We start from the raw sequence: 18,385 nt of genomic DNA on the forward strand, positions 1-18,385 counted from the left end.
TGTGCTTCCTCTCTCTCTGCCCCAGTGCCTCTGGATGGATGTCTGCCTCACCAGCAGCTTCAGTACTTTCACTTGATAGGGACTGAGAGGGAGATCATAATGGGGATGAAGATAGAGGCTTGAAACGAGCAATTACAGACCATTCAGTCCCTCGAGCCTGTTCTGCCATTCCTGTGCTCGCTGACCTACATTGGCTCCCAGTCCAGCAACACATCAATTTTAAAATTCTCAACCTTGTGTTCAAATCCCTCCATGACCTCACCCCTCCATATCTCTGTAACCTCCTCCAGTCCTACATCCCGCCGAGATCTCTGCGCTCCTCTAATTCTGGCCTCCTGCACATCGCCAGTTACCTTCGCCACTGCATTGGTGGCCATGCTTTCAGCTGCCTAGGCCCTAAGCTCTGGAATTCTTCCCTAATCCACTCTGCCTCGCTACCTCTCTCCTTTAGGTCGCTCCTTAAAACCTACCTCTTTGACCTAGCTTTTGGTCACCTGTCCTAATACCTTTGTGTCTGATAAAGCCCTTGTAAAGTGCCTTGGGATGTTTTACTACGTTAAAGGTGCGAGATAAATTCAAGCTGTTAATTAGATGATGGCTGAGCTCTAAACTCCATTCCTTGATTCCATAGAAATGGACACTATCAAGGTCGCTTTGCAACTTTCTGCTCCCATCTACACTACTTATTGTGCGCACCTAACTTGGTGTTGTCAGCAAACTTGGATATATGGCTCTCTATTCCTTCATCTGTCATTTATAAATATTGTGAAAAGCTGAGGCCCCAATATAGATCCCTGGAGGCAGGGGGTGGGGGCAGCCACTAGTCCATCTTGCAAATTGAAGTACACATCAAATTATCCCTGCTCTGTGTCTCCTACCTCCTAACCCATTCCCAACCCAGACCGTGGGAGGCTTTTTGTGGGTCCCATGTGTGAAAGGCTGTGCATGAAGGAGCCCTTCTTGGAAAGTGTGGCTGACTGTTATCTTGGCTGTCCTGGTACGCCTTTTAAATCTTTTAAATTTCTTGTGGCACAATTGTCGTGTGAGGGGTGGGGTTTTGGAGGGGGGCTGGGTGGTGGCGGTTGACCGTTGTGGAGGTGTAACTTCCGATCTGGTCATCCCCATCCATCACACCTGGGCACCTACCTTCGACTAGTTTCTCCTTCCTGTTCCAAACAGCGCCGCACCCCCCCCCCCCAATCCAAATTTGGGCAGCAGCACCACTTAATGATTCCTTAAATGTAGATGGACTGCACCCTGCAGGAAACCTCTCGCCCACTGCAAAGATTCTCAGTGCTGGTGCTTGGTAGATGTATTGCATGTTCAAGTGGTGTTTTAGACGGTGAGGCAGGTTACATGCCCTCGGGCCTTTTGTAGACAAGATAAAGGGTAGTAGAATAGTTCAATGGGGCACCGCATCACAGTCATTTGTAACTACTAAAAGACAGTATTGTAATAGCATTTTAACATTCTTTCTGACTCTGAAGGCCACACTTGCTACCATTTAAAATGCAGCACACAACATAACATTGAAAGGAGAACACTTACTTGATTTCACATCTGCTTCAGTCACTCCATTCAGGTTAAATTATTTCAGTGCCGCCTTCTGTTGTCAGGACGCTGAGACCTTGTGGTTGAAAGCCACTGTTCTTTCATGCTTTGTTCTTTCTCATGTCATGGAAACATCTCCTCACCTCCTACAAATTAACACAGCATCAGTGTCCTACACTTAGTTTTGGGCATGGGGAGGGAAGGGGCCAGAGCCAATTGCACTTTAGCATCTTTGAATTAGGCTTTTTCCTGGTATTTGGTTCAGGGCTATGGCTCACTCAATCAGCACCTCTGGGTTGTGCTTGCTGACCAGCTCATTTCTAGTAGTGCCAAGGCACTAATTTTCTGCTGAAGCTCCATTATTTGGTTCATAAACCACACAGGAGCAGCATCACAGCGCTGCTCGGACCAAACTGCAGCATTCCCATTTCTTGATAAATGCTGAAACACTTCCTCCATTAAAGCACCCAGAAAATCAATCCTAAAATGGCAACAGCCATTTCTGCAAATTGATATCCTTTAGATACATTTTTTTAAAGTTTCAGTTCAGAACTATTAAGAGCTGAGCCATGCCATTTCTCAATTATAACCACCAGTTCTTAATACTGCACTGAATTTGAAGTTATTTGCCAGGAATTTCCTCGGTTCTGCTGATTGGTTGCTGAAACTTTGGCGGAAATCCTTGATGCGCTGCGTAAATGGGGTATCCGTTGAAGCTACAGTGGCCGATTGGGAGAACCCTGAGGAAATTCCCAGCAATGATGGTGTGTATTTTCATTATGACATAACCTGCTGACTATCAATTTAGAGCATTGTGGAACTTTTGTGAATATGGAAATGAGATGCAGTCTGCAACATCAGTTTCATCCTCCACTTGAGACACTTCTGCATCACAGTAATATTTTTCAAACGTTGGCTATCAGTGTGATTTGTACTAAGTTCCTTTAAGAGTTCATGAATTAAACTGAAGGCAAGAAATTACCATTCAGATTTAAGTCAACCATTTACATCCTGACCTCGTCCTCCCCCTGCCTGGGTTCATGACCTCCCCCCAACAAGTTCCTGTCCCACTCCCTCCTCTCTCTCCCCTGTCCCCTATATCTCTGCCTCCTCCCAGTCTCTCTGACCCTCTCCCTCTTCCCCTTTCCCTCCCCCCTCCGATTCCTTCACTCTCAGAAGGCTGCGAAAATGTTCGTGTGGATAATCGCAGCAATATCCTAGGCAACAGCCCTGGAGGCTCCTTTACTATAGTCATTGATTTTCAAAAGATAACCCAAATGCCCTAGTAGCAGACTCGGGCTCGAGCAGCAATGGCAGCAGCTCCAGGCTCGGCAACGTGGTTCGGCCCCACTTCCGGCTTCTTCGTATATCGTACTGTACACGGGCGACCGGATCGAGTGCACCGGTGCAAAGAGTCAAAAAAATGCTGTGCAAATAATCACTAAATAAAATTATCGCTTGGCCATTTAGGAGTGAAATCAATTAAAAGTGACAAAGGAAAAGGGGTATCAAGGGATATGGAGCAACAAAGGTAAATGGATTTGAGGTACAGATCAGTCACAATCTTTTTTTTTATTAGAGATCAACATTTTTTGCTTGGAGTGCACCTTTGTTTATTGAGTTCATCACTTTTTACTCGGAGTGCAATACTTGTCATTGAGATTTCATCCCCTTTTCCTTTGGCTGTATCACTTTTAATTCACATTTCATCTCTCTTAAGAGTGCATCCCTTTGAGAGTTTGTGAGAATTCAACATTTTTTTTAAATGGGAGTGGCCGCCATCTCTTAGCAACGAGTGAGCAGAGAAGGTTCAAAGCTGTCAAATACAGGAAAATTAGGTCACTTCTTTTGTAACAGGGTGATAGAATTGGAGAGCAGATTGCCAGCAGGAGTAGCAGAACAGAAAACCAGGGTTGGCTTTTCTTCAAAAATACTGGATAAATTCCTTTTAGGGAAGTTCCAAGATCACAGTAAGGAAACTGGTGGGAGTTTGGAAGAGTAACCTGGATGGACCAGTGATCGCATCCTGCCCAAAATATTACTGTATTACTGAAATTAAAACTATCTCGCCATGTCATTGTGTTAGTAAATCGTCTGTCTGTCTGTAGGTCACAGCCACCCGAGAGACTGCCTGTGCCGTTGCTGCAACCTTTCTAATACAGATGCCACTTTGATGCCTACATTTGCTTTGCACTGGTGCGAACAATCAAGGGATTTAGACCACGCTCAACTATCGATACAGGAAAAGCAAATCGGAATGTTTTCTTCATAGTGAGGGACTAGGAACTGGAAGAGCAGAGGGATTTGGGTGTCCAGGTACACATCACTAAAAGCTAGTACACAGGTACAAAATGTAATCAAAAAGGCTTCTAGAATGTTGACCTCTATCTTGAGGGGGTTAGAATTCTAAAGTGACAGTGATGCTTCAGTTGTACCTTTGGTCAGACCCCATCTGGAGAACTGCGTTCCGTTTTGGGCACCAAACCGCAGGAAAAATATTTTGGCCTTGGAGGGGGTTCATAGATACATAGATACATAGAAGATAGGAGCAGGAGTAGGCCATTCGGCCCTTCGTGCCTGCTCCGCCATTTAATGAGATCATGGCTGATCCTTTAATTCAGTATCCCGTCCCCGCCTTCTCTCCGTAACCCTTAACCCCTTTTGCCCGTAGAAATATATCTAATTCCCTCTTAAATATATTTAATGAGCTGGCGTACACTGCCCTCTGTGGCAATGAGTTCCACAGGTTCACCACTCTCTGAGTGAAGAAATTCCCCCTCATCTCTGTCCTAAATGGTTTAGCCCTTATCCTTAAATTATGTCCTCTAGTTCTGTTCTCACCCGCCAAGGGAAACATTCCTTCTGCATCCAGTCTGTCTAGACCTGTCAGAATTTTATACACTTCTATGAGGTCCCCTCTCAATCTTCTAAACTCCAGTGTGTACATCCCTAAACTACATAGTCTCTCCTCATAGGTCATTCCCGCCATTCCTGGTATCAGCCTGGTGAATCGCCGCTGCACCCCCTCCATGGCAAGAACATCCTTCCTCAGATGAGGCGACCAAAACTGTACACAGTACTCGAGGTGTGGTCTCACCAGTGCCCTGTATAGCTGCAGCAAGGTATCCCTGTTCCTGTATTCTAACCCTTTTGCTATGAAGGCCAGCATACCGTTTGCCTTCTTGACCGCCTGTTGCACCTGCATGCTCGCCTTCAGTGACTGGTGTACAAGAACACCCAGGTCTCTCTGTACTTCCCCCTCTCCCAATCTATTGCCATTTAAATAATAATTTGCCCTCCCGTTCCTGCACCCAAGGTGGATAACTTCGCACTTGTCCACATTATAGTGCATCTGCCATTTATCCGCCCAATCGCCCAGTCTGTCCAAATCGCTCTGGAGCTTCCTGGTCTCTTCCTCTGAGCCCACCCCACCTCCTAGTTTAGTGTCGTCTGCAAATTTGGAAATGCTGCATCCGACTCCCTGATCCAGGTCATTAATGTAAATTGTGAACAGCTGGGGGCCCAGGACAGATCCCTGTGGTACCCCACTTGTTACTGCCTGCCATTCAGAAAATGAGCCGTTTATTCCAACTCTCTGTTTTCTATCTGACAGCCAGTTCCCTATCCACGCCAACACTTTCCCCTTTATCCCATGAGCCTCAATTTTCCATGCTAATCTTTTATGTGGGACCTTATCGAAGGCCTTTTGGAAGTCCAGGTACACCACATCTACTGGCTCTCCCCCATCTATTCTACCAGTTACTCCCTCAAAAAATTCGGCGCAGCATCACCAGAATAATAGCCGGGTTTACAGGATTAAATTATGAGGGCAGGTTGCATAAACTTGATTTGTATTTCCTTGAGTATAGAAGGTTGAGGGGTGAGCTAATCAAGATGTTTAAAAGGATTCGATAGGGTAGATACAGAGAAACAATTTCCTCTGTAGGAGAATCCAGAACAGAGTGGACTTTTTCTTTTATCTTTCCTCCCCTCTGCTTAAGTTGCTGAGTCCTGGATCCCAGGGAAGCTGGCTGCACTCTGGGGAGCACGATGTCTCCTGCAGTCCTGGGTGGGGAATCCACTGCATTCTTGGGAAGGAGGAAATGTCCACTGCACTCCCGGGATGGGGAAGCCCGCAGCACTACGATATCATTCTTCATCAGTGAGGCTGGACAGCTAGCAACTGTGATAGTGCGATGCATCAGTGCTGAGCTGAAACCAACACCCAGACAGTGCACTGGTCAGTCAGCAGTAGGAGCCTTGGCTGGTTTTCCAGGCTGCAGGTCAATGAAACCCCATGGACCGTCATAGTTGGCAGGATTCAAACCTGGGGACGCTGGCATTCGTGGCTCCCTCCTAACATGGCCCCTCATTACCATCATTTCAGACTCCAGCTGTTGTATAATATGGAGGTGGTTTCCCCTGCTGTCCTCTTAGGACATTTCAAACACAGCAGGAAATTTCCTCTGGTCAGTATCTTTAGTGAAATCTTTCAGAATTATTTTATAATTTTGCTATGTACCATGAACAACCATTCATTCCTCCTTGTGCAAAGGCCTACCTCCAGCTTCTCAAGGACAAGTAGGGGATGCGCAATCCATGCTGGCCTTGTCAGCGATGCCCACATCCCAAGAATAAATTTATAAAGGGGACCTTGCTGTATTTTACTGCTGTGTTTCCAACAACAGTCAGTGTATTTCAAAAATAATTAGTTGGCTGTGAAGTGCTTAGGCATATCCTGAGATTCTGAAAGGCGCTTTGTAAATGCAAATTCTTTCATCGAATGATACAGCACAGAAGGAGGCCATTCGGCCCATCGTGCATGTGCCAGCTCTTTGGTAGAATTTTCCAACTAGTCTCACTCCCCCACTCTGCCCCCACAGCCCCGCAAATATTTTCCCTTCAAGTATTTATCCAATTCCCTTTTTAAAGTTACTATTGAATCTGCTTCCACCACCCTTTCAGGCAGCGCGTTCCAGATCACAACAGCTCGCTGTGTATATAAAGAAGTGTTTCCCCAGGTCGCGTCTGGTTCTTTTGCCAATCGCCTTAAATCTGTGTCCTCTGGTTACCGATCGCTCTGCCACTGGAAACAGGCAGGTTCCTTATTTACACTCAAAATTATTCTGAACACCTCTATCAAATCTCCTCTTAACCTTCTCTGCTCTAAGAGAACAACCCCAGCTTCTCCAGTCCCTCTACATAACTGAAGTCCCTCATCCCTGGTATCATTCTAGTAAATCTCTGCTCCCTCTCCAAGGTTTTGACATCCTTCCTAAAGTGTGGTGCCCAGAATTGAACACAATACTCCAGCTGAGGCCTAACCTGTGTTTTATAAATGTTCAGTATAACTTCCTTGCTTTTATACTCAATTCCTCTATTAATAAAGCCAAGGATCCCAAATGCATTTTTCTCAACTTGTCCGGCCACCTTCAATGTTTTGTGTATGTACACCCCCAGGTCTCTCTCTTCCTGCACCCCCTTTCAAATTGTACCATTTAGTTTATATTGTCTGTTCTCATTCTTCCTACCACTGATCAAAAAGAGCAATGGTCCCAATACCGACCCCTGGGGAAACACCACTGTACACTTCCCTCCAGTCTGAAAAACAACCGTTCACCACTACTCTCTGTTTCCTGCCCCTCAGCCAATTTTATATCCACACTGTCACTTCATTTAATCCTTTAATCTTTAATGTTGCTAACGAGTCTATTATGTGGTACTTTGCCATATGCCTTTTGAAAGTCCATATACACAACATCAACCGCATTGCCCTCATCAACCCTCTCCATTACTTCATCAAAGAACTCAATCAAGTTAGTCAAACATGATTTGCTGACTTTCATTTATTAGCCCGGACTTTTCAAATGTCAATTAATTTTGTCCCGGATTATTATCTCTGAAAGCATTCGCTCCACCGATGCTAAGCTGACGGGCCTGTCGTTGCCAGGTTTATCCCTCTCCCATTTCTGCCTTTATTTGCCAAAGAAGTGTCTTCTCTCCCTTTTAAATTGTTGCGAGTGCCTCTATGGCTGCCTTAAGCAGTGTTTATTCCAAACTCTCCCAACCCATTGAAGACATTTTCCTGAATTCACTTTAAAACAGCTTAGCTCAAAGGCTAAAGCCCTGTCCTGTGTGTTCTGGAATCCACTTACACAGGGAACGGTGATTAACGATTACATAGGATTACATCGGATATACAGCACAGAAACGGCCATTTGGCCCATCCTGTCCACGCTGGTGTTTATGCTCCTCTCAATCCTCCTTTCCTCATCTAACACTATCAACATAACCCTCTATTCCCTTCTCCCTCATATGCTTATTGAGCCTCCCTTTAAATACATCTATACTATTCGCATTGACCACTCCCTGTGGTAGCGAGTTCCACATTCTCACCACTCTCTGGGTAAAGAAGTTTTTTCTCAATTCCCTGTGTGATTTCTTGGTGACTATCTTATATTGATGGCCTCTAATTTTGCTCTTCCCCACAAGTGGAAACACTCTCTCTTGTGTCTACTCTATCAAAACCTTTCATAATTTTAGAGACCTCTATTAGGTCATCCCTCAGCCTTCTCTTTTCAGAAGAAAAGAGACCCAGCCTGTTCACCCTTTCCTGATAGGTATATCCTCGCATTTCAGGTATCATCCTTATAAATCTTTTTCGCACTCTCTCCAGTGTCTCTATATCCATTTTATAATATGGTGACCACAATTGTACGCAGTACTCCAAGTGTGGTTGGATACAAGTTTTGCATAACTTCCCTACTTTTCAATTCTATCCCTCTAGAAATAAACCCTAGTCCTTGGTTTGCTTGTTGTATGGCCTTAACCAGCATCGCTACTTTTAGTGATTTGTGTATTTGTACTCCGAGATCCCTTTGCTCTTCCACCCCATTTAGATTCTTATTTCCCAAGTAATATGTGACCTCCTTATTTTTCTTACCAAAATGTAATACCTCACATTTATCTATCTACCCTGTCAATTCCCGTCTGATACTACGGGATTGCGCCATCACATTACAGTTGGGGGGGGAGAGGGGAGAAGGGCCGACACTGTGGATATCCAGGAAAGAAGCTGGCATTAAGGGCCTTCACATTAAAATGGGGAAGAAGGGAATGGACACCGTGGGACTTGAAAAATTAGAGTGGGGTTGGTGAGAGGTGCTTCTGACACTGCGGCAATCCAGAGGAAATTAGAAGATCACATTAGAGTTTGGGAGGGTAAGGATAGCCGACATTACATTAGAGTTTGGGAGGGTGAGGATAGCCGCCATTACATTAGAGTCGGAATGCGGGAAATGAAAAACACAAGATATTGATGCCAGTCATCATCAAAAACAGCGTTATGTGACTTTCACATCATGAAGGTAAAAGCATTCGATGCCGCAGTGCACAAGATGGGTATCGAGAAGTCTATGTGAATGAAGCTTGATTATTGTTAGTCTACGTACTGTATCTGTCCACTACCTACCCTGGATGAGATGAGCTAACCTCAGCACACAGCAAATATTGAGCCTCGCAACTTCCTAGTCTGTGCAGCTCAGTACCCCAGCACACTGCCCATGTGCCTGCTGAGTGTGTCATTTAGTAGGGCAGGTAGTATTTGAACATAGAATTTTCCAGCTTAGAGGAAGAGTGTGCTATGTATTTGGCCACTGAAGGGGAGTTGAGGATGACGTGAATCGTCCATGTATTGTAATTGGGTGTCTACATTTCAAAGTAGCGCCTGTGCCTGGGGTGTTGGGTAAACTGAAGACAGGAGTTAAAGGGGCAGTGTTTGCCTGGAACGTGCCGGTGCCATTGTTCCCGGAGTGTTGGGATGGCGCACAGCTTGGTAGAAGCAAAGCATTGGTCTGTGCCACTGGGAAACAAGTGACAGAGTGAGAAGGGTCTCGCACATTAGCAATTGGTTCAGTTGATTGAAACATAGAAGATAGGAGCAGGAGTAGGCCATTCGGCCCCTCGAGCCTGCTCCGCCATTTAATGAGATCATGGCTGATCATCCAAACTCAGTACCCTGTCCCCGCCTTCTCCCCATATCCCTTGATCCCTTTAGCCATAAGAAATATATCTAACTCCTTCTTGAATATATTTAATGAATTGGCCTCAACTGCCTTCTGTGGTAGAGAATTCCACAGGTTCACCACTCTCTGGGTGAAGAAATTCCTCCTCATCTCAGTCCTAAATGGCTTACCCCTTATCCTTAGACTGTGACCCCTGGTTCTGGACTCCCCGCCATCGGGAACATCCTTCCTGCATCTAGTCTGTCTAGTCCTGTTAGAATTTTTTATAAGTTTCAATGAGATCCCCTCTCATTCTTCTAAACTCTAGCGAATATAAGCCTAATCGACCCAATCTCTCTTCATATGTCATTCCTGCCGTCCCGGGTATCAGTCTGGTGAATCTTCGCTGCACTCCCTCCATGGCAAGAACATCCTTCCTCAGATAAGGCGACCAAAACTGCACACAATACTCAAGGTGTGGTCTCACCAAGGCCCTGTACAACTGCAGCAAGACATACTTGTTCCTGTACTCGAATCCTCTCGCTATGAAGGCCAACATACCATTTGCCTTCTTAACCGCCTGCTGCACCTGCATGCTTACCTTCAGCAACTGGTGCACAAGGACACCCAGGTCTCGTTGCACTTCCTCTTTTCCCAATCTATTGCTGTTCAGATAGTAATCTGCCTTCCTGTTTTTGCCACCAAAGTGGATAACCTCGCATTTATCCACATTATACTGCATCTGCCCAATCACCTAACCTGTCCAAATCATACTGGAGTTTCTCTGCATCCTCCTCACAGCACGCACGCGCACCCAGCTTTGCAAACTTGGAGATATTACATCTAGTTCCGTCGTCTAGATCATTAATATATATTGTGAATAGCTGGGGTCCTAGCACCGATCCCTGCGGTACCCCACTGGTCACTGCCTGCCACTTGGAAAAAAAGCCGTTTATTCCAACTCTTTGCTTCCTGTCTGCCAAACAGTTCTTTATCCAAGTCAGTACCTTGCCCCCAATCCCTTGTGCTTTAACTTTACACGCTAATCTCTTATGCGGGACCTTATCGAAAACCTTCTGAAAGTCCAAATACACCACATCCACTGGTTCTCCCTCATCTATTCTAGCAGTTACATCCTCAAAAAATTCCAGTACATTATTCAAGCATGATTTACCTTTTGTAAATCCATATTGACTTTGTCCGATCCTGTCACTGTTTTCCAAGTGCTCTGCTATTACATCTTTTATAATGGACTCTAGAATTTTCCCCACTACCGATGTCAGGCTTACCGGTCTATAATTCCCCATTTTCTTTCTACCACCTTTTTAAAATAGTGGGGTTACATTAGCTACGCTCCAATCCATGGGAACTGCCCGAGTCTATAGAATCCAATGTCATCATCCAATGTCATGTCTACCTGTTCTATCTCTCTCTGATAAATACTGAAGCAAAATAATTATTTCCTATTTCTGCCATCTCTCTGTTGTTACCTGTGGTATTATCCTGTCTATCCCTTAATGGCCCTATTCCCATCCCTGTCCTATTACTGGACTCACTCGGGGTCCGTGATTGGCTCGGAGCCCATGCAGTTGCATGGTCCTAAAGCCGCTGCTGCTAACCTTCCTGCACTGAACCCTGAGGGTGCATTTTCCGTTCTGGACGGCCAGTGGCAGTGGAGGGCACGAAACAAACTGGGACCGTGAGATGGCCAGCCTGGCAGGATCTGGCATGCGATGAGTTTCATTTCAATTTCCTGACACACTACCTTTTCCCTCGCCTGTCTCTTCTTCATATCTACTCTAAGTCTCTCTCTTCCTCACTCAAAGCTCATCCCACTGGCCTTGTCCGTGCTCCCCCCTCACCAAGTTCTGAAGACCCCACTCACCCCCTCCCCCACTCTCCACACCCCCTCCCCCACTCTCCACACCCCTCCCCCACTCTCCGCATCCCCTCCCCCACTCTCCGCACCCCCTCCCCCACTCTCCGCAACCCCTCCCCCACTCTCCGCACCCCTTCCCCCACTCTCCGCATCCCCTCCCCCACTCTCCGCATCCCCTCCCCCACTCTCCGCATCCCCTCCCCCACTCTCCGCACCCCTTCCCCCACTCTCCGCACCCCCTCCCCCACTCTCCGCACCCCCTCCCCCACTCTCCGCACCCCCTCCCCCACTCTCCACATCCCCTCCCCCACTCTCCACATCCCCTCCCCCACTCTCCACATCCCCTCCCCCACTCTCCACATCCCCTCCCCCACTCTCCACATCCCCTCCCCCACTCTCCACATCCCCTCCCCCACTCTCCACATCCCCTCCCCCACTCTCCACATCCCCTCCCCCACTCTCCACATCCCCTCCCCCACTCTCCACATCCCCTCCCCCACTCTCCACATCCCCTCCCCCACTCTCCACATCCCCTCCCCCACTCTCCACATCCCCTCCCCCACTCTCCACACCCCCTCCCCCACTCTCCACATCCCCTCCCCCACTCTCCACAACCCCTCCCCCACTCACCCCCTCCCCCACACCCCCACTCTCCACATCCCCTCCCCCACTCTCCACATCCCCTCCCCCACTCTCCACACCCCCTCCCCCACTCTCCGCATCCCCTCCCCCACTCTCCACAACCCCTCCCCCACTCTCCACAACCCCTCCCCCACTCTCCGCATCCCCTCCCCCACTCTCCGCACCCCCTCCCCCACATCCACTCCCCACATCCCCTCCCCCACTCTCCACACCCCCTCCCCCACTCTCCACATCCCCTCCCCCACTCTCCGCAACCCCTCCCCCACTCTCCGCATCCCCTCCCCCACTCTCCGCACCCCCTCCCCCACTCCCCACATCCCCTCCCCCACTCCCCACATCCCCTCCCCCACTCCCCACATCCCCTCCCCCACATCACAACCCCTCCCCCACTCCCCACATCCCCTCCCCCACTCCGCACATCCCCTTCCCCACTCATCACCAAGCTCATTAACCCACTCACCACCACAACCTCTGGCGGCCAATCCGATCACATCAGTTTCCTGCTGGGAGAGTGAGGTTAAAATGACCCTCTTTTCCCGTATGAGATAACCTGCCAGTAAGGAGGTGCATCCCTTTAAATTTGGGCTGCAGCCAACTTCCTGCATTCCACAGTTCACCAGCTACTGTCACAAACCCCAAACAATGTCCGGATTTTATGGTAATTATTGAAATGAGCTGACATGCTGACTGTGGCCAATCAGCTTCATGTCCCCTTTAGCCAGCTTTACACTAACAGCTCACCATTCCCTCCTCCACTTCATCAGTTTCACTAAATGGGCCATTCCAGAGTCCAGGATATGGGGAAATGAATCAACATTTACATAGAATTTACAGCATAGAATCAGGCCATTCAGCCCATCAGTTCTGTGCTGGTGTTTATGCCCCACATGATGACGTTAATGGAGAGTGAGATCGGGCGGGTGTGAAACCAACATTGCACCAAATCCCGTCAGTTTCCCAAAGGGCGGCTTAGATTAAAATTGCCCCAAGTGTATCTTAGGTTTGTGCTGAACCCCAGCCAGCCTCAAACAGCTTGCAGTCCTTGTATGGACACTCAACCTCGGGCCTGCATCACCCTCCACATTGTGACTGAGGAGGTTATGTCACGTGACATCACAGTGAACACCATGGCAACACAGAGGGAAGTGGGTTCCACCAGTAGCTGAAGTGCAGATGCTGAAAAGCTCTCGACAAATAAGGGGCACGTTTGTTTAATCCTTACCAAAGTCTTCAGAATCTGTGCACATCAAAATCGTTTGTTAACATAACTCAGTTTTAAACTCATCAGGAACTGTGGTGCTTAAAATCATTTGTTTCCAGAATATAGTTCATAAATTGATCTGAATCTGTTGTGATCAATAATTGTTTGTTTACTGATTTATTTTCTTAAATTAATCAAATTTTAACCGAAGAGATCATTCTTCCTCACAACATCAGGAAAAAGTCATCGAGGAGACAAAGAGTGACTTCAGACTGTGAGTAAACGAAAGAAGGAATTCTTAGTTGAAAATTACTCCAAGAATTAAAATAGTTTAACAGTGAGATTTCCCTTCAGATTGAACAGGAATAGTCACAGCAATTAAAACAAGGACAGGGAGATGGGCCTGAAGAGCCAGGAATGCCTCCCTACTGCCTCGTTTCCATGGGAACACAAGCAGGCCCAGGTCCGGCCCTTTGGGGAAGGCCCAGATAATCCTGGAGTGATGTAAATGGGTCATTGGCCCAGTGTTCATCGCCTCCCCTCTTACTGCCTATCATTAGCAGCCGGGGAGAATCGGCCCCTTAATCTCCATGTCCCAGAAGGCATCTATAAGACATTGTTGAAAGAAACCAGAGAGGAGGTGTACAGGGCGGCGGGGACAGTAATGGAAGGTTCCTAGAAAATGAGCCCTAATTAACGGAATATCCATTGGAATTCAGGCTAGAAGGGGGAACGAGGGAAGGAATTGGATTAAAAACTCGGAACCAAAGAGCATTTATGAGAGGTGTGGCGGATGGATTTTGGGAGACACCAGGCCCTGGTGAGGCCTCACACATACCAGTGTGACAAAGCTCTGGGGTCGGGCATGCAGGGAGGTTGGGAGGCAGCGTGGGTGGAGGGACAAGTGGGGGTTAGTAAGTGCACGGCTTCCGTGTGTCGATGGGTGGGCAAATAGGTGGGGCAGAAAGCAATTCTGCACAGGCAGGCGAGCATGTTGGCAAGCACTTGGGATGGGTGAGCAACGGGTTAGGAAGCACTTTGTGGAAATCTGGAGCTCTCGTGCACAAAATCTGTTGCTGGGTGTCGATAGAAAATTTCAAAACTGAGATTGATCGATTTTTGTTAGGCAAGGTTAGTAAGGCTTAGGGAACCAAAGAGAGTTGATCAAGTTGAGAAACAGGTCAGCCCTGATCTAATTGAATGGTGGAACAGGCTCAAGGGGCTGAATGGTCTACTCCTGTTCCCATGCTCCTTCCTAATACATAATGTAAAAATAGTTGACTAAATGATCAGGATCAGCCATTCCCGTTTGGTAACTGTCCTGTTACTGGATCCACTCGGGGTCCATGATTGGCTCGGAGCCCCATCCAATTGCATGGTCCTAAAGCCACTGCTGCCTAAATTTCCTGCACAAAACCTGAAGGTCCATTTTCTGTTCTGGACGGCCAGCGGCAGTGGAGGGCTCTCAACCTCGGGCCTGCATCACCCTCCACATTGTGACTGAGGAGGTTATGTCACGTGACATCACAGTGAAAACCATGGCAACACAGGGAAGTGGGTTTCACCAGTAGCTGAAGTGCAGATGCTGAAAAGCTCTCGACAAGTAAGGGGCAAGTTTGTTTAATCCTTACCAAAGTCTTCAGAATCTGTGCAAATCTAAATCGTTAGTTAACGCAACTCAGTTTTTAAACTCATCAGGAACTGTGGTGCTGAAAACCATTTGTTTCCAGAATTCAGTTCGTAAATTGATCCGAATCTGTTGTGATCAAAATTTGTTTGTTTACAGAATTCATTTCTTAAATTAATCACATTCTAACCGAGGAGATAATTCTTCCTCAGAATATCAGGCAAAGGTCATCGAGGAGACAAAGAGTGACTTCAGACTGTGAGTAAACGAAAGAAGGAATCCTTAGTTGAGAATTATCCCAAGAATTGAAATGCCTTAACAGTGAGATTTCCCTTCAGATTGAACAGGAATAGTCACAGCAATTAAAACAATGCTGTGATTCTCTGCACTAATGGCCCAGAACTTGGTGTCGGGGGCTTGCCGCGCGTGCAAGCCCCCGATGTGCGCTCACCCTGCGCGCCGACATCTGAAACCTGGCCCGCAGTGGATTTCCTGTCACAGGCCCGGTTCAGATGTCAGCGCGCTGTGCTAACCTGACCCAGCGGCGTAGTTAGTGCGATGTGCCGGCTGGGATCAGGTGAGCACTGTTCAGCCAATCAGGGGAGGGGAAACTTCATTCATAAGTTTGAGAGTAAGAACTGTCAAACTCATGAAAAGTACTGCACCCCAAAACACTACTTAAACTTTAAATAAAATTTTAAAAAACATCCCAATCAGTAAATTAAGTATAAATAAGTTTAAAAAAATAATTTAAACAATAATTTTTTTTTTGAAAAAAATAATTTTTTAATAAAAAGGGTCTAAAACTAAACTTACCTTATTGTAGATTCTTTAAAATAATAAATCTGTGGAAAAAAAATTTCTAAATTGCACTAAAACACCACTTACCTGTAAAAATAAATACTTACGTATTCTTTTTACAAGCGTAAAGACCGGAGGCCTTTAGACATGCGCAAATCCCCCAAAACAGAGGAAATCCAAGACGCCGCGCTGCCCCCTACATCGGAGGGGAGAGAGAGGAGGGGAGAGGGAATCGGAGGGGGGGAGAGAGGAGGGGAGAGGGAATCGGAGGGGAGAGAGAGGGGGAGAGAGAGGAGGGGAGAGAGGGAATCGGAGGGGAGAGAGAGGAGGGGAGAGGGAATCGGAGGGGGGGAGAGAGGGGGAGAGAGGAGGGGAGAGAGGGAATCGGAGGGGAGAGAGAGGAGGGGAGAGGGAATCGGAAGGGGGGGAGAGAGGGAATCGGAGGGGAGAGAGGAGGGGAGAGGGAATCGGAGGAGGGGAGAGGGAATCGGAGGGGGGAGAGAGGGAATCGGAGGGGGGGGGAGAGGGAATCGGAGGGGAGAGAGAGGAGGGGAGAGGGAATCGGAGGGGGGGAGAGAGAGAGGGGGAAAGGGAATCGGGGGGGGAAAGGGAATCGGAGGGGGGGAGAGAGGGAATCGGAGGGGGGGGGGAGAGAGGGGAATCGGAGGGGGGGAGAGGGGGAATCGGAGGGGGGGGGAGAGGAGGAATCGGAGGGGGGAGAGAGGGGAGGGGGGGAGAGAGGGGAGGGGGAGAGAGGAGAAGGGGGGAGAGAGGAGAAGGGGAGAGAGGGAATCGGAGGGGGGAGGAGAGGAGGGGAGAGAGGGAGGGAATCAGGGGGAGAGAGGAGAGGAGGGGAGAGGGAGGGAATCAGAGGGGGGAGAGAGAATCGGAGAGGGAGAGAGAAGGGGGAAGGGGAGAGAGGAGGGGAGAGAGAAGGGGGAGAGAGGAGGGGAGAGGCAATCGGAGGGGGGGAGAGAGGGGATCGGTGCGAGAATAGAGGAGGAGGAGATCGGTGAGGGGAGAGGTAATTGGAGGGGGAGAGAGGGGTGATTGGGAGGGGAGAGAGAGGTGTTGGAGGTGGAGAGATGGAGGAAGATTGGGTCAGGAACTCGGGGGTGGGTGGGAGAGGAGGTCAGGAACACGGGGGTGGGTGGGAGAGGAGGTCAGGAACACGGGGGGTAAAGAGCATTGGCGAGCACAGTGGGGGTGGGGGAAGAACGTGAATCCAGGTCTAAAGGAGTGGGGGAGTGAGAGCGAGAACGTGATCCAGATGGTAAGACGGATCACGTTCTCCCAACCCCACCCCCTTTACACCCGCACCACATTCTCCCTCTCCTCCCTCTAGACCTGGTTGATGTCTCGGAAAGTTCGGTGCGTGTGTGGAAAGTGTCCGCATTGGACTGGACGAAATCTGGAAGCCATGACAGTGTCACGATTCACTTCATACCCAATAAACCTGTTAACAAACCGTGACCCACACACAATGTCACAGAATCACAGAATCCCCACAGTGCAGATAGAGGCCATTTCGGCCCATCGAGCCTGCACCGACACATATCCCACCCTATCCCCGTAACCCCACGTATTTAATCCCCTAACACTAAGGGTCAATTTATCATAGCCAAATCAACCTAACCCGCACATCTTTGGACTGTGGGAGGAAACCGGAGCACCTGGAGAAAACCCACGCAAACACGGGGAGAATGTGCAAACTCCACACAGACAGTCGCCCGAGGCCAGATTTGAACCCGGGTCCCTGGCACTGTGAGGCAACAGTGCTAACCACTATGCCACCGTGCCCATCTATGGGGGTGGGGGATTGGTGGAACAGGCTCAAGGGGCCTACTCCTGTTCCTATGCTCCTTCATTTATTCACATAATTTAAATATAGTTGACTAAATGATCAGGATCAGCCATTCCCATTTCCTAACTGTCCTATTACTGGATCCACTTGGGGTCCGTGATTGGCTCGGAGCCCCATCCAATTGCATGGTCCTAAAGCTGCTGCTGCCTAAATTTCCTGCACTAAACCTCAGGGTCCATTTTCTGTTCTGGACGGCCAGTGGCAATGGAGGGCACGAGGCAAATCGGAGCCGGGAGAGATGGCCAGTCCGACAGGATTGGGCATGGGATGAGTTTGATTTCAATTTCCTGACAAACGACCTTTTTCCTCGCCTGCCTCTTCTGCGTCTCTGCTCTCAGTCTCTCTCTTCCTTACTCAAAGCTCATCCCACTGGCCTTCATCGAGTTTTCACCGCTCACTCACAACCACAACCACTTATCTACTCAGCACAACCCGTTCCCCACTCACCAGCAACTTCATTCCCCACTCACCATCGATCTCTGCAGGCCAATGGGTGGCGAGTAGGTGGGGCGGAAAGGAACCCTGCTCAGACAGGCGGGCAAGCTGGTGGCGAGCACGAGGGATGGGTGAGCAACGGGGCAGGAAGCCCTGACACGGGTGGGGAGGCCAGGAAGCTCTTGAAGTAAGGGTGTAGAAACACTCAGGATGGCGGGGCTGGTTGGGCAACTCATCGAACGATAGAATCACACAACACAGAAGGAGGCCATTTGGCCCATCGTGCCTGTGCTGGCTCGTTGAAAGAGCTCTCCAATTAATCCCACTCCCCGCTCTTTCCTCAGAGCCCTGCAAAATTTCCCCTTCAAGTGTTTTTCCAATA

At 48.4% G+C, this 18,385-nt stretch overlaps 1 protein-coding gene across 2 annotated transcripts in view; it reads right to left on the reverse strand.

Annotated features, from left to right (window-relative positions):
* Positions 1–1,220: 1,220 nt before the first annotated feature.
* Positions 1,221–18,385, reverse strand: part of LOC147104930 (guanine nucleotide exchange factor DBS-like) — a 226,255-nt gene continuing 209,090 nt past the window's right edge. Inside the window, exon 16 of one of the 2 annotated variants that reach the window (XR_015072374.1) lies at positions 1,221–1,697. Coding sequence is in view for 1 of the 2 variants with exons in the window: in XM_085962067.1 (XP_085818193.1) it covers positions 1,691–1,697 (7 nt within the window). In the remaining variant the exon portion in view is untranslated. The remainder of the gene's footprint in view (positions 1,698–18,385) is intronic. The other variant, XM_085962067.1, reaches the window with a different exon arrangement.

The sequence above is a fragment of the Somniosus microcephalus genome, chromosome 19, assembly GCF_052327205.1.
Source record: "Somniosus microcephalus isolate GS21.2 chromosome 19, FLI_Smic_1.0, whole genome shotgun sequence".
Classification (NCBI taxonomy): Eukaryota; Metazoa; Chordata; class Chondrichthyes; order Squaliformes; family Somniosidae; genus Somniosus; species Somniosus microcephalus.